The sequence below is a fragment of the Tyto alba genome, unplaced genomic scaffold, assembly GCF_018691265.1.
Source record: "Tyto alba isolate M040663 unplaced genomic scaffold, T.alba_DEE_v4.0 Super-Scaffold_2, whole genome shotgun sequence".
Classification (NCBI taxonomy): Eukaryota; Metazoa; Chordata; class Aves; order Strigiformes; family Tytonidae; genus Tyto; species Tyto alba.
Genome location: NW_024881282.1, coordinates 30685819 through 30713417, shown reverse-complemented (window position 1 = coordinate 30713417; position 27599 = coordinate 30685819). Strand labels below are relative to the sequence as shown.

Here is a 27599-nt window from a genome sequence, read left to right as displayed (position 1 = left end):
ACTGAGGCAGAGGGGAAGAGGTTGAATCTCTTGTCAGAGACTGCATAGGAAAGAAAAAAAGCCAAAAAATAATAAATCCCAATCAGACATTCAGACTGCTGCCTTGCCCTCCTCCTCCTTCTTGGATAACAAATACAAACACTTACGCACCCAGAAATGAGAGCTTTGACTCTGGATGTGAGCTGTCCAGGTAACTACACCTCTGCTCTTCGGGCCTGGGAAACAGACCCTGCAAATGTAACAGCCCTTAGGAAAAACAAAATAGTAATTGGAAAGGGAAACTGGCTACCACATAAAGAACAAAGCCTGTGACTGCCATGGACACAATAGCTAAAAGTGTACAAATGTTCAGAGTAGTCTGCTAGAAATCAGCAGAGTATTGTTATACCCAGTAATTTTGGTTAGATGCTCACAGCACAAACCTGCTCCTTATCTAGATTTAAAAATCTAGGTTAAAAATTTAGTCTCATAGGTATCAGTTCATATTTACTTTCTATCCATTTTCTTTAGTCTTTCCTGAAAATTCATTACTCCTGCAAACAGTGCTGTCCCTTTTGTTGTCAATTGAAAGTAAACAAACAAACAAACAAACAAAACAAAACCAAAACCACAGCCTGGATAAATTAAAAAGTTTATTTAAATGAAATTTATGGACACATTTTGAGGTATTTGATCAGTATCTGTTCTTATTTGTACACGAGTATTTTTTCAGGTGCTCAGTCAGCATGACATGAAGGAAGGACAAAAAGGTACAAAACCATTTCAGCAATATGAGGCCAAAAAAGCGAAAGTTTGAAACGTCTGTGGAGAGTGTGTGGGTAAGGAGTTTACCTCATATTCAGAATGGGATTTAAGCACACAGGTAAATTTTATTTAAATCTGGCCTTGGAGAAAGGAAGATTTAAAGCAGTTTGGAGGCAAAGTCTCATTTTAAATAGATATGGTCCAAATTAAAGGTATTCCGTGAATTTTGATATATTAATTTTAAAAGGTGCATTTTTTTTTTAAAAAAGTAATACAATATTCTAAACAAAAGGAGAAATATCTACATTTTCATGAAGATGTAAACTGATATATTCAATGTTACCCTTTTTGTACACACCAGTATCTAACCATTACAGGAACATATTTCTAAGCATGTAATCTCTGACCTGCCAAAAAGACGCAATCAAGATTATTTTGTCCACAAACTCAATTTTCAGAAAAGAAGGAAGAAGGCTGGCATTTTTTTCAGTATGACGAGTGGAGCTTTGCTTTGAAAGTGCAGTTTTACAGAACTCTCTTTCCCTCTTCCTAGCATTGATTAGAATGAAAGTTTCAGATTTTCTTTTCCTGAAAATTATCCTTTGAATAATCACCAAATAGCTAGTGTCCAATGTATCAGTTGCTGCTTTCACTTTAGAAGACGCTGTAAAGGAAATTCATTCCCAAATATAGCCTTATTTATAGTTTAAAAATTGTCTTTTCAGAAACAGAAGTATTTCTGTAAGTTTTCTAAAAATTTTAGGGAAAGACACTTTATCTAAATCTTACCTTTCCCAGTCCAAGTGTTTGCAACCCAGTGCATCTCAGGTTAGCAGTCAGGAAAAACAGACAAGAAAACTTACATGAGGAAGCAGGAGAAAGGGGAGGGGAATTTCCTGAAATGGATTTATCTGGTTTTGCCGTCTCATTGAGTGAAAGGCAAAAGAAAATAGATGAACTAAATGGAAGCTGAATGAAAAGTAGAACGCAAAGGTTGCGTCAGTTTTAACAGTCCAAAGGAAGCTTAGTAACACAGCTGAAGCAACTTGAGAGATATCTCTTTGCTTACAAATCATCTTTAGGTTTTTTACAGACAACATTTAAAGTCCTTTGACAGATTGAAAATACCTTTTTTTTTTTTTTTCCTCTAGATCTTTTCCTTTTCCTGGTATTCATTTTCACCTGTAGAAAAATCCCCAGGGTTTTTAGATTTGGTTTTCAGACCAACTTGAAGGTTTCTGTCTCCAGAGAGGCATTTACCTAGCTGCCCGTCTCCTCAAATTCACTGTAGGGGGATGAAGCTGAAGAGGTTTTAGACTCCCCATCACTGTTGCATTCCCGCGGGGGACCAGGACTGGGAGCTTCGGGGAGCTCCTTGGCAGAGAGCGTTTCCTTACTGTTAGACCCTAAGGGATGGCAGTCCAGCAAGCCCTGCAGGTGTTTGATGTAGCTTATTGCAGCTCTCAGGGTCTCCACTTTGCTGAGGCGCTTGTCAGCGAATTCCTTGGGCAGGTGCTCTCTCAGGCGTGTGTAGCCCTCGTTCACGCAGCGCACCCGCTGCCTTTCCCTCTCGTTCCTCTTCCGAATGAAGGCAGGCTCAAAGGAATAGTCATAGATGCCCACGTAGCCAGGGAACGGGATGTAGGAGAAGCGACCTGCGTGCCTGCCGTAGGCTTGCTCCCAGTAAGATGGGTCCAGATGGAAGGGAACCCCGAAGGGGTCTCTCAGGGGGACTCTGTGGGGATGCACATGGCCGTTAGCCAGGGACACAGCTCCTGGAAATGCAATCCTCTTCAAGAGTCCGTCATCATCTTTAGTGCTGTCCATGCTGCTTTCTTTTTTTTTTTTTTTTTTTCTCCTCACCAGTGGAATGCCAGTTCCTGAATTTGTCTTCTAAATCTTGTATCAGTCGAAGCAAGGGCGAAACATCTGTATAGGTACTCTGCCCCGCAGGCTGCAATTTCCTCTTGCAGTGTATGAAAACTCAGATGTCAAAGCACTGCTAACAACCCACGAGGTCCACTTGGTGCCTGGAAATCGGCTCTAAACCTTGTTGTTTTTATAGATGTAGGATGCCAGCTAATTTACAGACAGGTTTTGAGGACCATCACTCCACACTTTAAACCCTTCTTTTCCTCTGATCTTCATATTTCAAAAGGTAATAAGAGGGTTCCTGTGTATTCCTTTTCTCTCTGCTTGAAATTATGACCATAAGAGTTAATGCCAAACATAAATAATCTTCCAGGCTCTAAACACTTCTCATGTATTGTAATCCATGATATCATTTGATATAATTGTCTCCAAAATTGGGTAATTTGCAAAGTTTACAGGGATCTTCAAAGTTCTGGCAGAACTCCTCCCTTTCAGGAACCAAGGATCTTCTGTCATCTGAAAACTACCCAAAGGCTTTTCACAATGAAATCCAAAAGACAACTGCAAGCTTTGTTGTTTCGGCTGCTCTGGTCTAACTGAAACAGCTCACAAGCAGTTTGCAAAACTTATATGGCATGTCTTTAGCTTTCTGGGGAAGCTGAGAAATCTTCAAAGGAAAGAGTGCTCTCTTGTGGTTGCAAGTCATGTCAGATCAAGAATGCCTATGTGCAAGCATAAGAAGAAAACTGCTTTCTTAGCCTGAAGAGAGGCTTTTTCAAGAAGTGTGAGTTTCACAAATTGAACATGACCGTTTTCAAAAAATCTTCAACATTTCGCATGTTTCTGCTTATTGCAAGAATGTTCCGGTCATCACTATAAGAACCTGCCTCAGATAAGCAAATACAAAGTTGATGCCCTGATTGCCTGCCCCCCGTGCAGCTATTACTAGATGTTTGCATAGATATTGACTTACCTGATGGACCCTACATGCTGCTTTAATTGGGGAGCTGAAAACACCTCCTGACTGTGCCAAATCTGTGCTGCACCCTCCAGCTTGCCTCCAGCTTGCCAAGGAGAAGAGGTAGACAAAAGACAAGGACTTTTGGTGGTACGAGGGCATAATGTTCACATCCATGCCTTTCCTCTAAGATACCCTGTTGTGTTAGGATCTTCTTCTGCAGCAAGTGGAGGGTCTTTGGCTTTTCCCATGTTGTTCAAGAGCTCCATAGTTACAAATTTTTTTGACAACACATCTTCACAGTTAACTGAATTTCCCCTTTTTTGCCATCATCAGTTTGGAGAGTTGGACGTTTGGTCTGGGAGAGCTGTGGGAAGGGATGGACATGAAAAGGTACAGGCATGCAGGCTCTATTAAAACCGCTCTTTTGCTCAAAGTGAAAGTTTACGCCCTGTTCAGTCTTTCATGCCAAACCGTCTCAGAAGCATGAGTAACTGAAACAACATCCTCCACTTCAAGAAACACATCTATGTCTCTGCTGAGTCAGAAACCAGCAGCAATGATGTCAGCATGTGTTTTCAAGTCTGCCTTCGTATCTTTGCTGGCCTGTTCTGCAGCCTCAAAACCCAATGGTAGTCTTCAAAGTATGATGAATGTACAGGCAGACTGTTCCAGACAGATGTGAGTGAGAACAATCCTGCACTTTGATTCATGCCAGGGGCAGGATCAGAACCAAAATGGTTCAAAAGCCAGGGCAACTATCCATCTAGTTTTACCCCCATTACTAACACTGCCTAGCAAGTGCTGATGTTTGAAGCTGAAGGTTTTGTAGCATTACATAAGAGTTAGCTAATGCATTTCATGAGGGGTTGAGATCTTTTCCAATCACAACTAAATGCCTTTCTGAAATACGTGCCATAGCTCAGATGGAAGGTATGGGCGTGAGGCATGAATTACTGAGGAACACTGCAGGTATGCACAACTCATTTCCGATCAAACAATCAAGACAGACTTTCTGCCTTCTAAAAGATCTTTGGAAGCAGTTGAACAGTATGGGCTTTTCAATATGACTTGCACTATAAACTGTTGTCCGGTAGAAGTGTTTTCAGAAATGAATGCTTAGATGAAAATAGCTCATTCACTGTAGCATTAAGGCAGGCCAGGACTTAACATTTTCTTAAAACAAAGAGGATATTTGCCTCTAAGCAAATACCTGAAGTAGAAAAAGGACATTTGATTTGTGTCATTATTAGTTTTAAACTGCTGCTATCTGGCAGTGTTCCTGTAAGGAAATGGAAGTGTGCCTCTCAGGTGGGTGTCTCAGGTGCCAGAATGTTTCACATCTCCCCATGACCTTGTCAGAAGTCTAGTCATGTTCAAAAGGCAGGGTTACATTTCAGTTCTGTCGTGCAAATGCACTATTCCTTGCCGCCAGACCTCTTTTCTATGTTTACTGTAAATGCAGGTCACCGTCACTTCCCAGAGTGTCAGAATTGCACCTGTGCTAAACAGACATCTGCTCTTCCTACAGAAAAATCCACGTTGTTAATCCTTTAGAGAAAAAAAGGAAGAAAAACTACAGGTAAATGTTATTTATTGATCTGAATGATTGAAGCTGATCTCCTATCAAATGGACTCTGCAGCCTGATTTGGTTTGCATGCAAGAAAAATAAGAAAATACGCCACAGGCTTTCGTTGAACGTCGTATCTTGTTGACAATGTAATGTCACTTGCTGGCAGGGAGCCAGCAAAAGGCCAACGCAGATTATGTCCCATTGAAGATCCTTGTGGAGAGCACAAGGAGGATTAAAGCAATGTGTTGTTCCCATACTGACTTCTATACAAAGCAGGCCCTTCTCACCATGTCTGCACATGCAGACTCGGTGAAAGTAGCAGGACTGGCCACCAAAGGGAAAGGCTAATAAACATTCTTTTTAATTTTAAGAGTAGGTTAAGACTACATGGATAATGTTGCTCTTCTAAGACAAGCCTTTGATCTCCCTTCTTACACCGTGTCTCCAATTACCTTCTCTTCACACCTTTGCCTGGATGATGCTTTGACTCCAGAATGCAATATCCTCCATGATGATATGAAGCAGGTGGCCTGGTTTGCTCTCCAGGAGGTATAAATCAGGTATTACCTACTGCTCTACAATGGCAGAAGTTGTACTGTTTCTATTTATATTGTATGTTTTGCTTTGTTTTGTTTTGTTGTTTTGTTTTGTTGCTTTGTTTTGTTTTGTTTTGTTTTGCTTTGTTTTTAAATATGAAGTTTCAGTGGGGATGCTGGGAGATTTCTTACATACATTGACTATGGCATTCAAACAGGTTCCCTTCATAGAAGCATAGAATCACAGAATGGTTTGGGTTGGAAGGCACCTTAAAGATCATCTAGGTCCAACCCCCTTGCCATGGGCAGGGACACCTTCCACTAGTCCAGGTTGCTCAAAATCCTGTCCACCCTGGCCTTGAACACTTCCAGGGAGCAGGCAGCCACAGCCCCCTCCCTGGCAGTGCTGAAGACCAGTTTGGATGGGGTCCCTGGTCCCTTCCAACCCAACCCATTCTATTATCCTATGAAGGGAACTTGTTTGAAGGCCACAGTCAATGCCCTTCCTTCTCTCCTTCCTTTTACTTCACTATACGCACTTAATTACCCAGCCAAAATGAATAGACAGTATTTCCAACACACCTCAGAATAAAACATTGAGGCATCTTCCTTCCAGATATAACTTAGTTGTGGTTTTAATTGCATATATCCTAACACAATATCTACAAGAATGTAATCCTTGTACAAAAGAACCCTCAACTTGTTCACGCTCCCACGAGAATCATGAATAACACTACTAACACTACACAGTGGCTGCTTTGAATTACTCAGAGCAACAGATTCTCCTTGACACTGTGTCCCTCTGTGTCTGAAAAGAAAGTAATTGGTGGAAATATTGTAGTAGAAAGACAGGAGTCATCTGAACGCATGCAAGCCCACCTATTTCCCAACAGATGATGTGTCAACTATTTTATCTGTGAACACATTACAGAGAAAGAGAAAAAGGAAATACGTCAAGAGTTTAAAAAGAAACCCTCACAACATTGTGCATTTGTTATATTTTCTGTAATTATGCTAAATTCCAGTATTTTGTATACATATCACAGTTTGGGCTGCTGCAATTTACTAACAGATGTAAAATTGTGAAACTAACAGTTTCTCTTGTTAACAGCATACCACAGAATTATAGCAATAACTGCAATTTAGACTGAGATCCAGGAATGCAAGATTGTACAGTTTTGTGCCTCTCTAATCCTGTTTTGTCCTGAAGCATGGACCATCTCTTTTCAGCTCTATAACTACAAGTGAGAGCCACACCTAAATTACCCAGGTTTCATACTGTGACTATCACAAAAATACAGGCTGGCAAAGCGCTGACAAACCAATAACAGGTGGTGAGAAATTTGGAGAAAGAACCCAAGGGCAGGTTTGTAGAAGCCGAAGAGAACTGATCATATCGAGGTGTGGACATGGTCACACTACAGAGGAGGACTGAAGCCTGCTCACTGTATCTCCTTTCCTTGTGGTTTCACAAGTCTCCCTTATCTTTCAGTATGTCTCCAGGATCAGAAGACGACGTGAAAAATAGCTCTGCAATTTGTTCCTCATGCAGCAAGTACTGCTATAAATGTCAATAAACTAAGCTTTCAGGGGACACAGTGCAGTCGTCTCATCAAAATACCTCACATGTAATGACAGTGTTGGGAATATAAAAAAAAATTCTTCCCTTGAAGAAGAAACAGTTCTCAAATGGGTTTTATCACAATACTTTGGGCGTGCAGAGTACATCTCTGTAGACATAGATTAATTTCTCATTTGGTGACACTTCATATTATCACTGGCTTCCTTTGATACTTGCACTTTAAACTGGTAGTTAAGATATCACTTGTTCAAGGGAGTAAAGTGACTACAAAAAAAGCTGGAATCTCGGAGGACTCATGTTTGACAGTAGGAAAAAACACTCTTATCTGTGTATGACTACATTCAATCTGGCTCATAGGCTCAAAGTATTACTTTCAGCTCAGATAGCTGAAATAGCGCAAGGATTTGAGCACCAGGGCAGTTCTGCGGTAGAATTATACTATCATAATTGACATTAAGACAAGCCAAGGGCTTGGGATAACCTAGCATTTCAGGATAGAACTGAGATGCAATGAGTATAATTGTGAAGTTGTAAGGGTGGCAACTGAAAATGGAAGGTCCCCAGTCATCTTCTACATATTAGGGAGTGCAGTGTGAAGGGGCTTGTAATCATTTGCTGGAGTATCTAAGAAAGATGTGAAGTAATCGCACCAACCATGTGAATATGTGGTACTACACACTGTGCTGGGTTTCTGTGGCACGGTTTTTGGCAGTAGGGGTGGGGGCTACAGCGGTGGCTCCCGGTCAGAAGCTTCTCGAAGCTTCCCCGGCTCCAAGTCCAATCCGCCTCTGGCCAGGGCCGAGCCAATTAGCAATGGTGGCTGCACCTCTGAGATAACGTATTTAAGAAGGGGAACCTGGGAAGGTGTGGTGACTTGTGAGGAGGAGTTATGAAAAGGACACCGATGTGAACACCGAGGTCAGTGGAAGGAAAGAGAAGGAAGCGGGAAGATGGCAGGGCCCTCCCCCAGCCACGGGGTCACCGGTGGAGCAGAGGCTGACCTGCAGCCTGTGGAGGGGCCCACACTAAAGCAGGCAGCTGTGCTTAAAGGGGGCCAGGACTCTGGGGGAAGAAGAAGCCCTCGCTGTTGCGGTTCGGCACCGGGAGGACTGCAACATGCAGGGGTGACCCACGCCGGAGCAGCACAGGAACTGCTGCGGCCCGTGGGGAGGACTCATCGTGGAGGAGGTTCCTGGAGGACTGTCTGCAGTGAGAGGGGAGCCCCGTGGAGCAGGGGAGGGATCAGCATTCACCCCACCTCCTGAGAAGGAAGGAGCGGCAAACTGACTGTGACCCCCTTCCCCTGCCCCTGCACTGCTGTGGGGGAGAAGGTAGAGAGATCGGGAGCAGAGCTGAGCCCAGGAAGAAGGGAGGGGTGGAGGGAGATGTTTTTTGGATGTGGTGCTGCTTCTCACTGTCCCACCTTGTCTATTAAGTGTTGGCCTTGTTAGTGTCTGAATTAAAGCGATGTTCTTTTTCTTCCCGAGTCTGTCTTTTGCCTTTGACCGTAATTGGTGAGCTACCCCCTCCCTGTCCTTATCTCTATTCCTAAATCTTTTGCTTCATTTTCTCCTTCCCAGTGCTGGAGATGAAGGTGTGAGTGAATGGCTGCATGGTGCTCAGTTGCCTTCTGGACTCAAACCGTGACAACACATAAAAACGAAGCACAGATAAACCACCCCTCACAAGTTTAGCAGTCCCTTAAAAACCTGAGGACTTGAGTTCTTTCTTGACTTGATGAAATAATGTTTGTGAGCCAATTCAGAGATAGTCAATCATGGTTAGAGTAAGGATTATCTGGTTTAGAGGAGAACAGGAGAGGAGAGGTTGTGGGATATGTGGTAAACTAAATGAGGTCATTCTTTTGGTTACAAATGTCAGAGACCTGGATTTACTTTGCCTCAATGTAGTCCTCCCCAAGTTATATATTTAGGCTAAACTAATTACACAGGTCCCAGTTACAGGCCATAGACACAGAAAGGCAGCTCCAAAGGGAATTCTCACACTTCTCCAACACCTACCTCAGGATGGGATGAAGCACTCTCTGTGGCACCCTATTTCTCACCATCAGTTACAGAAAGAGCTTGAGAAACTAGCGTATACAAAGTGTCTAACTTCCTGACAGCTAAAGGCAAATGAGGAAAGGGAAGAATGGATGGGTTTGTACTGAACCGGAATGACCCTTCCAGATCCTACATTTAGGCTCTTTAGATCAAAAGGTAGCGGGCAGAAAAGTTTCCTCCTGTGCAGACATCCTATCAAGGGGACATCTCATTTAATGAGGCAGCGTTTAAGTGTCAGGCATGATCAAATTACAGAGCCACCATTACGGTGTTTCAGGAAACAGCTGTTCACCCTGGCACTTAAGGAACTTGTAGATTGATTTGAGCAGCGCATGTGATGAATATCCACGAGTCACAGGCGAAAGCGAGCTACAAAACTACTTGCGCACATCAAGAGATGCCTTTGCAACACAGCCTTAGCTGGAATGGTACATATGAGCCATAAATCATAGATAACTGAACGACAGCCGATGTCCGTAAGGTAGCTGAGGACGTGTGGGCTGATGGTACTGGAGGACACAAAACGCAACTACCAGGGCACTATGACAATGTGGTGAGATAGCTGGCACTCCTGTGTGAAAAAAAAAAAACAAACCAGATTACGTGCCGCACCCTTCTGAAAGAGGCAGCACGTGAAACCACCGGCGAAGGTTTTCAGTGAGCCAAGCAAGCCGAGGATGACGCCTTATAACTGGAGAGTGCCAACCGAGATGCTCCCCCGCAAAGGGAGAACCGCTGTGCAGCCGGGCTGCTCCCGGGCCCGCTCTCCCTCCCCGGCGGTGCCCACAGTGCTGGAAACAACCCGGGAATAAGGCGGGCAGGGGGTGGCGAAAAGGGCTGAAACGCCGCCGAGGCTCACCAAAGGCAGGCCGGCCCCAGGCTCCGGCACGGTGGCCGGTGCCGAGCCCTGCGGCGGCTGCCGGAGCGGGGGGCGGTTTGGCAGGAGGAGCGGGGCCGGGGGGCCGCCGCGGCGGGCCGGCGGCTGCCAGCGGGTCAGGGATGGCCCGGCCCGGCCCGGCCCGGCCCGACACCCCCGGAGGGGCCCCCCCCCCACGGCGGAGGCGGCCGGGCGCTGAGCCGGGCCCGCCACGGGCCCCGCCGGCGGCGGGCGGGCCGCGGCCGAGCCCCGGGGGCGGTGGCGCCGCTTCCTGGATGCGGCGCGCAGCGACGGAAGCGGCCGCGTCCCCCCTCCCGCCGCTGCCGCCATCACCGCCTCCCTCTCCCGCCTCCTCCTCCTCCTCCTCCTCCTCCTCCTCCTCCTCCGCGCTCCCCCGCCCGCGGCCGGGCCCGCGCCGCTCGGGGTCCCGCCCATGAGGCGGCGACGGCGGCGGCGGCGGTTGCGGCCGGGCCGGGGCCGGGGGCAGGCGCCTGCCCGAGGGGCGGCGGCGGCGGGCCGGGGCTGAGGGCCCTGATGCGGCTGCGGCCGCGGCCGCTCCCGCTCCGCCGCCGGGAGAGGCCCCGCCCCGGCGCCGGGCCCCATGCACCCCAGGTGAGCGCCCTCGCGTTCGCCGGGACCGGGAGACCCGGGGTGGGGAAGGCGGGCGGGACCGCGGCCGGGCGGAGAGGCACCTCGGGCCTTCCGACGGAGGCGCGCAGCCCGGTCGGCGGGGGACAAGGGGCGAGAAGGCGGAGGGGGGTACCTACAGCGCTCGGTGCTTCCCGCAGGCCCCGCGGCTTGGCCCCGGGGCGGGGGGTGGCGGGTCGCTCCCTCGGGCATCGCCACCCTCAGCAGCCGTTGGGGCCGGGGTTGGGGGTGGGTTTCCCCTGCCCCGCCGGGTGGCCGGACCCTCGGCCCCGTCCCTGGGGGCGAGCGGGGCGGGTGACAGGGGTAGGAGAGCGTGCGATGCCAAAACTGGGCAGAAGCGAGATGCAAGTCGGCGGCTCCGTTTGCGCGGCTCAGACCTTTGGGTTAACCCGCGTGGGTTTGGTGTGTTTGGCTGTTTTTCCAGGGTGGGCAGTAGCTTCCCTTACCGGAGCGGCAATCCAAGCTCCAGCTCGCCATCGATACTGCAGAGCTTGGGCCTGCCGCTTCCAAGAGGCGTGTGAGAGGCTCTGCTCAGCGAGGAGGCCGTTGGATCTTAGCGCGGGGGTTGTGACCGCTGTGGGGGCAGTCAGGCTTTCTGGCCTTACAAACTGCTGATTAGAGCTGGTGTGTGGGCAGAGCTAAGGCCAGGCAGAGCTTGCAAAGTTTTTGACAAGTGGGAGGTGACCGTATCTCCTCGGTGTCCCCATCCCCGTGGACTGGCTCAGGTTGCACGTGCAGCTTGAGACCCCAGGGGGTGGACGTGCCCCGAGCTGGCATGGTTTCTCCCAGGGCTGGGGTTTTGGGTTGTTGGTCAGCCCGGCGGTTTCTGCAGCTCTGCAGCCACTCGTGTCCCCACTTGAGTAGCTTCAGGTGCAGGCACTCAAGAGCCACTGGTTGATAGCTCTGAAATAACTTGTCATCCACGGTGCCAGTTTTTAATGTGATAGAAGCACGTGCCATGTCTGCAGAAGCAGACTGAGGCAGCCTGTGAAAACTCTGTGCAGTGGCTATTCTGCAGAGGTGACTCTTGTCACTGTTGGCCTGGTTCGAACTGATCGTGAATTAGACACCTTGTGTCCTTTACCAGTTTTAAGTGATCTTTTCCCCTCCTCTCCCCTGATTGTTTTTTGAACATGAACGTGGTGTCCAGTAGTCATGTAATATAAATCAGATGCTGTTGTCCAAGTAATGGTGACATTCATCTTGCAAACTGATCTGCGTTCACAATACTTTAATCACAGTGGCTTTGACTACAAGGAAGTGAGACTTTGTTTTCTGGATGGCAAGGAAAAATCGGTGGTCTGATTTGTCTTTTTGGGCTGACTTTTTAGTCCTGGTTATTGCTATCCTGTTTTTATCCTATTATATTTATATCCTATTTTATTCCTGATTATTGTGATCACAGTGTGAGTGGTTGATGTGCTTGATGCTTAGCTTTCCAAGGCAGAGTTTTTACGTGTCAGTTACTGATTTTGGGTTTGTTTTCTCAGCCCTTCCTCACCACAGTACAGTCAGTAATCAGGAATGCTCTTGTTTTCTCTTTCTTTTTACCCTCCCCTCTTTGTTCCCGGCTCCTCAGAATGAATGAAATGAACTTGAGTCCTGTAGGGATGGACCAACTGACCTCATCCTCTGTGAGCAATGCCCTGCCTGTCTCAGGGAGTCACTTGGGATTGGCAACGTCACCCACTCACAACGCCATACCAGCACCAGGTAATGGGGAGAGCTCCCACAAAACGTATTGCAGCTCGTGCTCTGTGTTTTACTGTCACAGGAATGCTCATAACAGGGTAGCAGTGCTTGCTCTAATAACAAGTCTCGTCATTAACAGGTAATGAGGAGATGTAGGACTGGGAAAGGATAGACCATAAACCATTGCTTATGTGGACAGAGCAAAAGGGATGTGTGCTTACTAGGCTTATGCCTTAATGGGACTCCCGTTTTGTTCTAATGGGGTGGTTTGCACTGTGGGTGGATGGTGGCAGAATCCTTTGAAATATGAACTGTCTCCATCTGTATGTATCTTCACTCAGGTAAAAACAGTGATTTTTCACCTGTAAAGCAAAACTGTTTTCCTATTTTTTTTTTTTTTCAGGGGGCTACACAGACAAAAGTGCATTACAGTTGTAAAGTAGAAGCAGGCCCTACATAATGTATCCAGAAAAGGTCTAGCCGCATTCAGGCATGTCTCAGTGCTGCGATAACTGTGATCCTTTCTTTTGAAGCTTGACACCTTACTTTGACAGTACCATACTGTACTTCCATAGGGAGCTCCTGAGGAATTAGTGATCTCTTTGTTAGTTGTGTGTTCATAAGCTCAAGTAGTTCCACTGAATTTAAATGGGCATTTTCTTTTGCAGGCTTGCCTGTTGCAATTCCAAACTTGGGCCCCTCCTTGAGTTCCTTGCCCTCTGCTCTGTCTCTGATGCTCCCAATGGGTATTGGGGATCGAGGAGTGATGTGTGGTATACCAGAGAGAAACTACACCCTACCTCCGCCACCATACCCTCACCTGGAGAGCAGCTATTTCAGACACATTCTACCTGGTAAGTGGTCTGATGCTGACAGATGAGAACAGAGAGAGAAATTGTGTTAAGAGCCACCTGTTTCTGTCCTGAAGCAGGCAAGACTGACTTTTGCAGAGCTGTGAATTCCCTGAGTTTGTCTGGAGTCTGTTGTGTCACTTCCACGCATTTCTTTTCAGGTCTCTGTTGCTACATGTGTGTACAAAGGGAACCGCAAGGCATTTTCTGCTTAAACTGAACCTCTGATCCCTCCTCCTGCTGCTTTGTTTTTAAGATTAACGGGAAACAAAGCATGCCTGGCTTCTATCTCAAATGGCTTGAAGTTTGCAAGCTGCTGCTTTTTTGTTGTTTTGTTTTTTTTTTTTTTTTTCTCCTGTAGTCTGAAGCAGTACTTAATATGTACATAATAGTAGGTTACAGTAGTTCAAAGCTCAGAAGAGCAAGCCATCAGCTGAGAAGTTTGGTCTCTTTCCTGCCCATTTAGCCCATGGCATAGTTCTTCATTTTTGTTCAAGGTTGATTTCCAAAGGCCTAACACACTGATTCCTATCTTGATTCCTCTCTCGCATATGTTTTAGAGTAAAAATGTAGAATTTGACATGTTAGTATATGAAGACACAGAAATTTGAGCTTTCAATGTAGCCTTTGTTTTGTTTTGTAGCTAAGATTATCAGAGTGGAAGTTGTTAGATGAACTTCGTCAGGGTCACCCAGTGAGTGTTGTTGGTTCAACTTAGGTTAGGAAAAGAATGTATTTCAGCCCAGATCCCATCCAACTACCTTTTGACTAGTGGCTGAACTTGCCGACCGCTTAGGAGTAACCTTTCCTACTGCGTTACATGCCGGCCCATTTTGTGGGCAAAGAGTAGAGGAAGAGACAGCGTGTTTGAGGACGAAAGGTATTGGCTGTTCTTCTGAGCCGGAACGATTTGTGCAGAAATGTAGATTTTTCTTTCTAGTCTGCATGATGTTTAGCCTGATGTTTCATAGGGTTCTTCCTGCCTTCAAGGATCCTTCCTTGTTCAAGGCACAAAGCAGGGTTGCATGCAGGAATATTTGATGCCACTGGTTAAATTTAACTGTCCATTTCTTGGCTTAGCCATTTTTAATGGGGTTATGCTGCAGAAAGAGTGTCCATGCTTGCATCTGTTTAAAAACAAACACGTTTGAATGGAGAACTTTAACAGAACAAATGGCTCATAGGGTTCAAGGCCAAAAAGAAACATGCTGACTCAGATCTTGCGGAATCTGCAAAATCTGTCTCTGTCTCTGCTGGAAGTACTGTTTACTTGAATGTGCGATATATTTCCTCCACAGATTTTTTTTTTTTTAGCTTTGTCCAACAAGAGAAGTTGATAGTATGTAAATACAGGTTAGTGTTTCTTTGTATCTTAATTTCCAAGGTTGTTTGACATTGAGAAGCTTTCCAGAACTACCAGAAAATATGTTAGGGTTTCTGATTTAAATTCAACTGGGCTATTGTTGTAGGAGAAACAACATACTTTTCGTGTAAGGAAGGAGAGCAGAGAGCAGATGACTCATGATACTTCTGAGAGACCTTATCTTGGTCCTTCAGAATTGCAGTTGATGATCTCTGAGATGGACATTTGTGTCTGTCTTAGAGGAAGGAAGTAGACATTGTTAAAACTTAAATACCTAAGCAAAATGGATGTATCCTAGAGAACTGTTTCTACTTCTCCTAGTGAAGATGAACCAGGGATTATCAGATATCACATTCCACTAGCAGTCCTTCATCCTTTGTGAGCTATTTATTGAGAATGAAAAATTATGCCTTAAATTGTGAAGAACCTCTTTCTGATGCAGTCTTTGTACTGAGGAGCCTGGGTTAAATGCTGCCAGAAACTTGGCTGTTCAGAGTTTGACAAATAACTGGAGACTTGTTCTGTCGATGAGCCATATTTCAGAATTAGTGGGTTTGAATTGGATGTGAAGGCATGTAAAGAACACGTGTTCGAGGATCTAGGTCTTCATGTACTGTGCTTCCATAATGGGGTATTTTTGTTCAAGATTTGAAAAGCGATGCCATCTCACTCTCTTCTCTTTCCCCCGCTCATTCTATCAGGTATCTTATCTTACTTGGCTGACAGACCTCCACCGCAGTACATCCATCCCAACACTCTAAATGTTGACAGCAACCCGGCCTTGTCAGTCTCCAGCAATCCCTCGGCCCTGGATCCCTATCAGCCCAGTGGAACCGTGGGACTGGAACCAGGGATTGTCTCCATGGACACCCGCACAGTGAACACTCATGGTGCTCAAAACCTGCATCCCGGTGACAGCCACGAGGTAGCGCTGGATACCACAATCACTATGGAGAGCGTTTCGAGGGTAACCAGCCCCATCTCTCCAGAGGGTATGGCAGAGGAGCTTACGATGGATGACGTAGCCGGGGATCATTCGCAGATGCCGAACGGCTCCCGGAGCCACGAGCCTTTAGCCGTAGACACGGTGGGGAGTAACTTGACATCGGACGCTGTGGGACACGGCGGTGTCATTCCCATTCACGGTAGCACTTTGGAACTCCCTGTCGTCATGGAGCCCGACCACATCGCCGGGAGGGTGACAGGAATATCGGACAGCACACTAAATGACTCCATTCATACTGTGGCCATGAGCACCAACTCCGTGAGTGTGGCGCTCTCTACCTCACACAACCTAGCTTCCCTGGACTCGGTAGCCTTGCACGAAGTGGGTCTCAGCCTCGAGCCGGTGGCGGTGTCTTCCATAAATCAGGAAGTAGCCATGGGGCCAAGTCACGTGGATGTATCTGCAGACAATCTTGCCTTTGTACCATCCTCTCTGCAAATGGAAGACTCCAATTCAAACAAGGAGAACATGGCAACCTTGTTTACCATATGTGAGTGGGCATTTCCCGCTTTCCTGGGGTAGGGTTTGTTACGTAGCTGTTGTCTGGTGGGATGACAGGACTCTTGTTGCTAGTCTGACAGATTGCTGGCGAAAGAAACTTAGTTATTTAACAAGTCCACAAAAGGTGGAACATCTCCAGTGGCAGATTAACTGTGCTGAAACGACACTAGTTGGAGGTAGACACAATAGGATGTTTCAGTGTCATTCTCTTTGTATCCATCTCCCATGATACCTTGAGGTTGGAAGCCAAGTTCTTTATGAACCTCTTGTCTTTTGTGCATATGCTGGTATTATCCTTTGCAATGAGACTTCTGTTTTTTCAAGTCACATCACAGATGACTCTTCTTGCTTCGTTAACCCACAACAACCACCACCACAAGCCATACATTTCATCAAGTGGCTGTAGTGGTTGAGTATGACGCTATGTGATTTTGCCAAGTTTTTATTAAACCATGAACAGTCGTCATGAAAATGTTGTTCTCAACAGGAACTGCTGGAAAAAAGAGCAGAGAGGGAGGGAAGTTTTTAATATTTAAAATTATTCTCATCAAAGGACTTCGGTCCAGGGGTTAGTTGATCTCCTAGGAAGAGGAGCGCTGGGCATTGCACTCTGTCAATCCTGTCTTCATTCAAGGAGTGGTGTTTGAGAACTGTGAAGTTCTTGTTTGCTAGGACAGAGATTTGATCTTCCACCCGCAGTGTGTCTGGCTTCCCCCCCCCGAAGCCTAAGGCCAGCTTTTATATTCAGTTTTATTAGTTGTGGTAGGATTGCCGAGTGCCGCTTTGCACGCAATCTGGCCCTACAACTCCCAGAGCCTTACGACAAGCTTTACCTGCAGAACATTTTTTAAGAAATTGAAAGAAATAGTATGTTGGTTAGCAATGGGAGAGGTACAGTTTAGTGCAAAGTCTCTAGTCAGACATTTGAATTAAAACTTTGTGGGATAAAATATAACTTAAAATCAGGTGGGTGTAGAACTATGATGACTCCTTGAGGAAGAGTTTTACAGCTGATGCACTCACAAGTTCTTACAAGCATTTGTTTCATGTGGAACAAATAATGATCAATATACTACGATATACAACATGCTCATGGTGAAATCACTTATTCACCTAAGTGAGATTTGATGTGCTACACTTAAAATACTCCTAAGGTGTTTCCCAGAATATGCTCCCTGTTGGTAGGATGATCTAACAGCTGTTGCATGCCCAGTGCTTTCATGTGATTTGCAAAAGAGATCTTTGACTTGGGAAGGTTTAAATTTTAACTTTTTGTTGTTGTTTTGAAACTTCTGAATAAAACATGAATTTGTGTCCAGACAGGTGACAGCAAGGAGGAGGAGTTGTTTTAGACCCTCTTGATAGTTTTTCCTTGGAGAAGGTGGGAGTCAGGGCCTTTTTCCAAAAACTTTGTACACTCTTCCTAAGCAGGAAAAAAAATATGCCTTTGCTACAGTCCTAAATGTTTGTGAAACTTTTAGGTAGCCCTTTTTTGGATCATCTTTGCTTACAGTTTTGGCTACCCAAATCAGAGAAGTAATCACTGGGATTTTTATTTTTGTTTTTTTTCCTTATTTGGGAAGGACAGAAATGGAAAAGAAATGGTATATTTCGCTTCCTGCAAAACATAGGATTTTTTTTTTTCAACTTCTTAAGAATGTATGAATCCCTAACCCTTTCCAAGTGGAAGTGTCACATGCCTGGAATTTGCTTTTCTTGCTCTTTGCCTCTCTTTGGGGCTAGGCCACAGACCCAGAGTGCTGTGTGCTAGCCAGTGCTTAAAAACAGCTGTTCCAAATAGTGTTTATCATTGCTCAGGTCTGGTGGTTGTTGTTGCTGTACGTGTCATCTGTGCACATGAAGCAATGCTTATATAAGCTCTACCTAATAATTCTCTGACTACTTTCCTATCTGTAACTGTGTAGTTGCTCAAACTGTACTTCGTACGGGGTCAGATTCTGCTGTCCTGATGTATGAAAGGAACGTCCCAAAAATCTCGTTAGACAAGTAATAATGGAGCTGCTGTTTATGCCTGCTGAAGACTGCTTTTGTGATAGGTTTTTTTTATACTGGAGTTGGGCCATCAAGAGGCCAAAGAAGGTCTTTGTGGAGATCCTGCTTAATTAGCCGAGCATCTTCAGAAGAAGAATGATTTATCAGGAGGGTGGTTGCCGAGTAGGTGTTTGCTGCATTCATAGAGAATTAAAATTATGTAGTTTTTCTAGATGAGAGCATTTAATGCTATACTTTTTCCTGAATTTATTAGACTGAAGGCTTTCAGTGGTTTATTTTTCAGCAGTACTTAAGCTGAATGACAGATTGGTAAAGTGATATTACTGATGCTTGGGATTTTGTTTTAGTTCCATTCAGTGGCATCCCACAGAGGTGACTGTATGAGTTTATTGCAGTGGGTCCTTCAAGAGCAGCAATGAGGTCAGGTTTTTGCTGCTGTGAAGATTTGCGCGTTGTCTGAATTTAAATGGAGGTAAGGGGATTTGTGGGCTCAAATTAGAAAAATTTTAGAAAGAAGACGTGACTGTCCATTTGCATGAATCTCCTTGAGGTTCTACGTGCAAGAAAACTCTTGTGTTACTGGTAAATTCAGAAAACATAACCAATTCAAAAGTGTTTGGTTTGGTGTGGCTTAGATTTTTCTGCCAATAAAGGTCATTTCACCTGTGATAAGAGAGGAAATGGCTCTTCCATCATCAGCGTTACTGGCAGGTGTAGGCAGACTGCCATCCATTTTGCAGTAGTTTTGGTGAGGAGTAGACTCTGTCCCATCGCTAGGTTGCCCCTGTAGGGCTAGTCTAGAGTCTAGGTAATTAGTTTACCATCAGGAAGGCAGGTGGTGATCCTCACGTTTGATCTGAATTGGGTAGGAAAAGTGTTATGTATTGTGGTGCCCATCTGACTAGTAATATGGTTCATATTCTTCCGCATAAAAGCTAGTAAAGTGGACAAATTAAACCAGACAGAAAGCAGCCTTTGGCAGGAGCTGAGCTGAATCATGTTGGTAGGGAACTGATGGCGCCGTGGGGGCTGTTGCTTGTTTTTTTTTTGTTTTGTTTTGTTTTGTTTTTTTGTTTTCTTTTTTTTGTTTTGTTTTGTTTTTTGTTTTTTTTTTTTTAAATCCCTGTTGTCCCTTCCCCTCTCTGCAGGGTGCACGCTTTGTGACAAGGCATATCCATCAGACTGCCCAGATCACGGGCCCGTCACCTTTGTCCCTGACACCCCAATAGAGAGCCGAGCCAGGCTTTCTCTCCCTAAGCAGCTTGTCCTCCGGCAGTCTATCATGGGAGCTGAAGCAGGTAAGAATCAGATTACTGTGTATTTCATGCAGCGGTTTAAAAAACACTCACTGCCTGAAATCCAAAACCATAGGGATTTTAATGTGGGAGAGAAACACTGCAACAGAGAGGTGTTTCCCTCTTCTGTAATCACCCTGACTTAACTGTGCAAGAGCTTCTTGTCCTCTGGTTACTGTTCAGATTTCAGCTAGACTCTAGGGGTGCTGCCACCGAGTGTTAGTGAAACGCTTCATAAGGTCAAGCACAGGCAAGGTCATGTGCTAAACAGCCCAGGCACAGCTTGGGTAAGAAAACATTACAGCAATTGCAGTTTGGGGGAAGATAACAATTAGAAATGATAGAGGAGATTTCTGTTTCCTTGTTCGTCAGCTTGGTTTGCTACCTGTGGGTCTTCTGGGTGCTCTCATTGGAGTATTGATCACGAGTGCCTCTTTTTTTTTTTTTTTTTTTTTTTTTCCCCTCCTCATTTACATTTGGCATGTAGACTGTGACCTTGTCATTGGATGTGGACCTTGTTACTGTATTTCACGCCATTGTCACCTGGAAATCGAAGAGTACAGTGCAATACCCTAAGGATCTGAAGGCTAGAGAAGAATGTGATTATTGGCTTGCTTAGTGATGCTGCTTGTTGAGAGTAGATTACATCTGTTCTTTTCAAGCTGCACTAGTTTCCAGTTTATTCCTGAAAGCTATTCAGTATATTCATGTAGACCTATATATATATATAATTGTTTAATAATAAATAATATACACGCAGGAATCCCTCTGCCCATGACAGAAATACAGCTGCCTCTGGGGAGAAATGCAGAAGCTGCTTAACAATGCCCAGCAACAATTCTGGAAATCCCTGGGGATTAGGTAGGCGAAACGTAGTTACTGAAACTAGTATTTTCTGCTTCTGCAGAAAGTGCCATGAAAACTTTAATTGGTACAAGTGGCTAGGATCTTAGTTTTATAGCTTACTGAAAAGTAAATTACTTGCTTTTGACAAACAAAATAAGTATTTGTAACTACAATGAAGCGGCTCCCAATAGTGTCATGTGGTGGTGGTGGTTCTTGTCTCTGCCTTAGGCGTGTTTTACATGTGAAGTAGAAGCTTTGATGATCTTATGCCTAGATATTACCCCTGGAGCATTATCTCATATGCCTCCCACCTCTTTGTTATGCGTGATTAGCTGTTTAAATAATTGATTTCTGCAGATATTGGTCTTCCACTGATAGGTGTGTGGACAAGAGAAACTATTCCGGTAAGGACTTGTTTTGGACCTTTGATCGGGCAGCAGAGCCATTCTCTGGAGGTGGCCGACTGGACAGACAAAGCAGCTAGTCACATCTGGAAGGTCAGTGGATGTTACGGCTCACAGAGTCTGCCCACATGCTTTTATCTGGTGAAAGCCACCACATGACACAGCAGCTCTGACATTCTCATCCTTGCCAAAAGTCAAAATGAATGCAGCTTGATTGTTTAATACTTAACGTCAGCATGGTAGAGCTGTATCCCATGTAATACGCTGGTAATCGATCCCAAAGTACAACGAACTTCTTTAATGCCTTTTCTTTTAAAGTGCTGTATGTGGTTTCCAGTATTTGTGTGGAGTGGCAGGAGAGGCTGTATGTGAATTACTAGGCAGCACTTGTTTGTTTTGTATCATTGTTTATTGAATGTTCCCCTAGGTGATGAATGATTTGTGTTAGGAAAGCTGCTTTAAAGCTTTCTTTTTCATATCATTTCACATTCAGAAAGTAAAATTGATCTACATAAATAAAACATGTACTGTTTGCCCATATATTATTTTTCACAAGACTTGGCTTGTAAGAAAAGCAGGCAAATGCATTTCTGCTGGAACTAAAGCTGGCGTGTGGGAAAGATGCTGATAAACAGGTTTTTTAGCCTCCTGGGTAGCAGAGGGGTCAGGATTCCCGTGTGAAGGGGAAAGGAAGGAGTAAGAACAGGGCTGTGGTCTTGGCAATGGCAGCGGAGACCTCCTGGCTTGTTCTGGGTAAACACATCCTCTCTTAAAGAAGCTGGCTTTCACTGCATTTCTTGCTGTGTTTTGTTCTAAGATGGCATTTGTTTTTCCTGATAGATCTATCACAGTGGTGTCCTGGAGTTCTGCATCATTACAGCTGACGAAAACGAATGTAACTGGATGATGTTTGTACGCAAAGCGAGGTGAGAACCACCTGTACTGTGTTAAGTAGCTTGGAGTCTGAGCTGCAGGCTCATAGGAGGCTGTGCTGGAGAAGGTGCACTGCTGCCCTGACTGCCCAGAGGGGCAAGGGGCTCAGGACCAAGGGACCTTCAGGAGTTACCGAGGCACCTTGGACTGGTGGGGAGAATGAAACAGAGCACCCAGTGGAGAATGTTACAGGGGAACCAGTATGTGTGCTGTAGTAAACCAGCTCCAAACCTGCCCATGTACTTTGTTTCTCTTGTTCTAAAGCTTTAAACCAGGTTCTTTGTACATTAGCTTACTGTGTATTAGTTTATTGCCTTTCCCCTCTCCCATTCCTTTTGGATACGTCTGTGAAGATGATGTTGATTGTCTTTTTGATTTTAATACTTTATTAGCAAAGTGTCCCTGGGTTCTTTTGGCCGTGTTCCAACCTCTTACAGCTCGCAAGAGTTGTCCTTTTCAGTTTTTTCTGGAGCCTGCAATGAAAACTGTCCAGATTGGCTTCAGTATTGCTCCATATGTGGGCCCCTGAGAAGGCTGAACCTTTCCTATTGCCCTGTGACAGGAGATTTCCCCTGCAATTCGCTTCGTTGCTCCCGTATGCAGGAGTCAAGAAGTTAATGTTGCGGTAGGGGAGAGCTTTTGCTGGTTTCAGATACTGGGAACAAACATATGCAAGATACAGCTTCAGAAGATGAGTTATCACATCTTGGAAATGCTCTGCAAGAGTTACTTTTTAGGATAATTTTGCTTTAAGACATTACTGGTATTTATTTCTCCCTCATGTTCTCTATTTCTTAAGGGGGTTAATATGAAAAATGTATATATTCTTGTAGTTTCTTAAGAGATCATAAACTCTATTCTCTTAGCCCACTCCGATGTCTATTAATAATTTTCTCAGCAAGATACCACAGTGGTTTGAAAACTGTATCATTTGATGGAGCAGATTGGCTCTCAAGCTCCAGTGTTCCTTTATGTTCCTTTAATAAAGAAGGACAGAAGTGACAGATGTGAAAGTTTTTATAATGTGGTGACAAACACTGATGTTCTCTCATCACCCATTTATAGGAATTTCCCTCTCCTTTTTTTTTTTTTTTTTTTTCCTCTCTCAAAAAGTCATTATTTCTGGAGGGCTTTTTTTCATAACTCTCATTATTGCTACAGGAACCGGGAAGAGCAGAATCTGGTAGCTTATCCTCACGATGGAAAAATTTACTTTTGCACCTCTCGGGACATCCCACCTGAACATGAGCTTCTCTTTTATTACAGTCGGGACTATGCACGACAGCTCGGTAAGTAAGCGCTCACCTTTGTTGGCTTTGCAGGGGGTAACTCAGCTTGAATTCCCTTTTAGTGCCATCTCTGGGCACTGTGACTTGGCAGTGCATTAATCTAATTCCACTGATCAGCTGTAAAAGCTCACGCTTTCACAGAAAAAGGGGTGGTTTTCTTCTGTTCACCCATCTGGTGCTAAGGGAGTTTTGCTAGCTGAAGATGCTCCTGTGCTCTCCCACCTTTGGTTATGATAATTTAGGTTTGGTGGAGCTGTGCTCAAAACCATTCCCAAGTTTGGCCCCCCGAAATACTTGAAATGGCCTACCTAAAAGAGCGGAAAAGCAATCACTGGAGCTGAAAGGAACGATGAAAGGGGATGGAAATCTCTGCAGCTGGCTTTGCTGCCACAGAAAAGGTGCTAACATGGATCACGCTCCCGCTCTGTTAGGCCATGCTGTGCCTCATTAAAAGTGATGCTTTTGTGCCCAAAGGTGTCCCCGAACATCCGGACGTGCACGTCTGCCACTGCGGAAAGGAGTGCGCTTCCTACGCGGACTTCAAGGCCCACTTGAGCAGCCATATTCACACCCACCTCCCCAGCCAGGGCCACAGCAGCAGCCACGGGCCAGGCCACGGCAAGGAAAGGAAGTGGAAGTGCTCCATGTGCCCCCAGGCTTTCATCTCCCCTTCCAAGCTCCACGTCCACTTCATGGGGCACATGGGCATGAAGCCGCACAAGTGCGATTTCTGTAGCAAAGCTTTCAGTGACCCCAGCAACCTACGGACGCACCTCAAGATACACACCGGTAAGGGCTGGGGACTTCCTAGAGATGCCTGTGCTAGTAAAACATTGGGGTGGGACCTGTCCTCTCCAATCCCTTGGCCAGTTGGCAGGGCATAGCTTGTGTCCGTAGATCCAAGCTCTTAGAGAATCATTGAATGTTTTGGGTTGGAAGGACCTTTAGAAATCTAATCCAACCCCCCTGCCACGGGCAGGGACATATTTCACTAGATCTGGTCACTCAAAGCCACATCCAGCCTGGCCTTGAACACTTCCAGTGGTGGGGCATCCACAGCTTCTCTGGGCAACCTGTGCCAGTGTCTCACCACCCTCATTGTAAAAAAATTTCTTCTTTGTGTCCAATCTATATCTATCCTTTGTCAGCTTAAAACCGTTGCCCTTTGTCCTGTCGCTAGAGGCCTTGGTAAAAAGTCTCTCTGCATCTTTCTTATAAACCCCCTTTAAGTACTGAAAGGCCACAGTAAGGTCTCCCCGGAGCCTTCTCCAAGCTGAACAACCCCAACTTTCAGCCTTTCTTCACAGGAGAGGTGCTCCAGCCCCCTGATCATTTTTGTGGCCTCCTCTGGACCTGTTCTAACAGGTCCATGTGTTTCTCGTGCATCCAGCTCTGGGGTCCCCAGCACTACTCCAGGTGGGGTCTCACGAGAGCAGAGCAGAAGGGGAGAATCGCCTCCCTCAACCTACCTTCCCCAGAACGGCACCGTCCTGACTGTCTGTGGGAATGATCTCTAGGCCACGCTGACCCCAGCTAACACCTGGGCCCTGCCCGAGAGAGCGCGGGGTGGCGTGGGATAGGACTGCGCGGGGTCCAGGGCTGGGGGTGCCCATAGGACAGTATGTAGACCTGTGTGCTGGTTGATTGTGCCATGTCTAAAAGCATTAGCTGAAGTTGATCACAGTTGGGAAGAAGCGTTGGCCTTCGTCTGGGAGGTGGGAACCCCTTGTTCTCGCACAGCGGATCCAGTGCTGGCAGCTGTGATAAAACAAGGGCTCCCTTCTGCTCATGAGAAAAAGCCAACGGAGTTTGAGAGCTTGTAGTGTGGACGGTTGTCCACTCACTTAAATATGGGGCTGAGATCTTTCCCCTCTTTCCTACTTGAATTGCTTTTCATCTTAAGGAAATGGCGTAAGACTGAAATCGGTGACTCTGGTGTGAGACTGATGTGGATAAGGCTCAGCTCTGTCACTCAACAAAACTTACATCTGAACGTGCTGTTGACTTCTGTGGGCATTGGGATGTGCCTGGAGGCTTCGGGGATAGAGGGAGAATTGTCAGCAGATCGGTGAATGAGTGCTAGAAGAAGAAAACAAAATACTGACAGATTTTTCAGCTGTGTAGGAGAGGAAATAGAAAAAGGCATGGATCTAACACAGAGTGAGGATAGGGGGAGAGGGTGAAGGTCAAGTACAGGCCAGCAACGGGCGGTGTGGATATTTTTGCCTCTTTTTTTTCAGTAAGGTTGAAATAGATATTGGGAATCACAAGGCAAATCACAGAGCTGGAAAGGGAATAAAACTGGGAGTTCAGTGCACTGGAGTCAAGTGTAGGAAGCCGTGGGCTCAGTCGTGAGGAGGTAATAACCTGATCTAGTACAGATGTGGTATACACAGCCATAATGCTCAGTGGGCTAGGGATTCAGGTGGTATTCAAACTTACTCTGAATTCAGTAGCATGCAGGGGTTTTGAAGTGTTTCTGTCAAGGAATAATGAAAGAACTACAGATAAGTGGAAAAACAGGGTAAAACATAGACGTTACTAAAGAGGCAGTGAGCTTTGTTCCTGCGTGGTGTTAGATAAGGGAACTCGTGTTTCTAGGGAAAGGCAAGGTAGCGCATCAAACGTGGTTGGGCTCCGGTAAGGCATCCGATACAGTTCCTGGGGGAAATCCGTGGAGGTGGGGAGGTGCTAATGTACAGTAACCAGATGGCTACCGTGGTTACTATTAAAAAGGAGGCTACCATTATTTTTATTCAAGAATTCATCTGGGATAAGCCTAGTCTTGTTAAGTGTTTGCCTGAATCTCCGATGGAAAATTTACAAGCCTACTGGTGACGTTTTGATACGCAGAACAGGGAGGCACGGTTGGTGTAGACAAGAAGCAGAAAGTCTGTCTTACAGGAAAGGCTGACTGACCACAAGCACTGGAGGAAGAGGAGTCCGTGGTGCTTAGAAGGACAAAGTGCAGACCCGTGCATCACATGAAGGGCTCAGTCATTCAAAACAGTAGCACGAAGTGGGTTTTTTGGCCTGGGGACATGGGGTGGGAGATGAAGAGCTTTGGGAATGATGAAATGAAGTCAGATGCCTGTTTTTCACACAGCTAAATCTAGACTGTAATTCGGTAAGTCTTTACGTTGAGTCCGAAGGAACTGCAGGAGGAAGTGGGTCCTGTTCACAAAGAATCTGCCCTTCTCCAGGGTAAAATTTTATTCCTCAGAAACGGTCAGGCTCGTTTGCTTCCTGTATTTCTTGGGACACTGACTGACAACGTGTGGGTGTATGTGTGTAATCGTAGGTCAGAAGAATTATCGCTGTACTCTCTGCGACAAGTCGTTCACCCAGAAGGCTCACCTGGAATCGCACATGGTCATCCACACAGGGGAGAAGAATCTGAAGTGCGATTACTGCGAAAAGCTATTCATGCGGAGGCAGGACCTCAAGCAGCACGTACTCACTCACACGCAGTAAGTGATGTCACAGGATGGGTTGGACTGGCCAGCGCAATAAATAATGAAGCTGAACGACCCAATGGAGAATCTTCCACTTTGCAAATAGTTTGGTCTAGGGAGTACAGGTTCATCCTCTAAACCGACAGATCTGTCAGTCTGGACAAATTCCTTGTTACTGGCTGAAGTTGTCCTGCTCTAGTGTTTGCAGTATTTTAATGACACAGTACATTCCAGGCATGCCTCTTTGCCATTTCACAAGACTTCGGGAGTGCTCACCATTTTGAAGTGAGAGGAGGGATTGATTTACACGTAGCTCTCTGCTAAGAACCGTTCCCACATCCCAGCATGACTGTGAAGAATCATAAACTCCTCAGTGCTATTCTCAAGGCTGTTCTCACCGAGTAGCTTGTTAGTGAAGTTTCCCTCTCTGCACTGGGGGGGGGTGGGGGGAGGCTGTGCAGCCATTCCCAGCTCTTGCCTCCCCCCCAGTCTCAGTCATGCACTTGGTCTGCTGTTCCCCCTGCAGGGAGATGCCCACGGTCAGGGCAGATCCCCACCCCTACGTCCTCCTCGAGTTACCTACAGGTCTCTCCCAGCCCCTCGGCTCTCTGCCAGGCCCCATCGTTCCTTTTGCTGTGAGACTCTCTCCGTCCTGTTTAGTTACTCCCAATCCAAGGTCCTCCCTTAAAGGCTGCTTGCCCAGAGCTGATCCCTCTGCTTATTTCATTTTCAGCATTTGGTTCTTGTACTCACTTGGAATCGGTTGCTGCTTCTGTCACGCTGCCTAGGAGACAGCATAGTGCAGCTAGCGTGAGCAAGAGGGAGGCAGATAGAGAGAAGGACTTGCTGTGCTGCTTGTTCTTAGGGCCAGAGCCAAAAGCGCTACTGCTGGGAGGTGTTTTGCACAGTCATCTGCAGAATTTGACTGTTGCTGCCTGGTAAGCCTCTGCTTATTATTTACAGACTGAGGGTTGTTAGCAGTTTTGTTTCCATTTTTATTCTTTTTTTTTCCCCCCAGTTTATGCAGGGTGGGAAGGAAGGAGACTAACCTTTCCACCAGGGCAACATCTCTGCCCTTGCCAAAACATGGAGCTTAA

At 45.9% G+C, this 27599-nt stretch overlaps 2 protein-coding genes across 3 annotated transcripts in view; one reads left to right on the top strand and one right to left on the bottom strand.

Moving 5' to 3' along the window:
* Window positions 1-659: 659 nt before the first annotated feature.
* On the bottom strand, window positions 660-3190 carry ASCL4 (achaete-scute family bHLH transcription factor 4). The gene has a single exon (XM_009963479.3). The coding sequence runs from the start codon at window positions 2569-2571 to the stop codon at window positions 2005-2007; it is 567 nt and encodes a 188-aa protein (XP_009961781.1). The 5' UTR covers window positions 2572-3190; the 3' UTR covers window positions 660-2004.
* A 7486-nt stretch (window positions 3191-10676) lies between these two features.
* The window catches only part of PRDM4 (PR/SET domain 4), an 18452-nt gene continuing 1529 nt past the window's right edge, over window positions 10677-27599 (top strand). Inside the window, exons 1-10 of one of the 2 annotated variants that reach the window (XM_042792490.1) lie at window positions 10677-10818; window positions 12434-12567; window positions 13215-13400; window positions 15462-16256; window positions 19429-19578; window positions 20800-20918; window positions 21666-21751; window positions 22920-23047; window positions 23522-23836; window positions 26349-26517. In XM_042792490.1, coding sequence (XP_042648424.1) covers window positions 10808-10818; window positions 12434-12567; window positions 13215-13400; window positions 15462-16256; window positions 19429-19578; window positions 20800-20918; window positions 21666-21751; window positions 22920-23047; window positions 23522-23836; window positions 26349-26517 — 2093 coding nt within the window. In that variant the 5' untranslated portion in view covers window positions 10677-10807. Of the gene's footprint in view, window positions 10819-12433; window positions 12568-13214; window positions 13401-15461; window positions 16257-19428; window positions 19579-20778; window positions 20919-21665; window positions 21752-22919; window positions 23048-23521; window positions 23837-26348; window positions 26518-27599 lie in introns of both variants that reach the window. The other variant, XM_042792489.1, reaches the window with a different exon arrangement.

Bases quoted from the DNA above. Each gene is read 5' to 3' on its own strand.
- ASCL4 (XM_009963479.3), bottom strand. From the start codon at position 2,571: ATGGACAGCACTAAAGATGATGACGGACTCTTGAAGAGGATTGCATTT.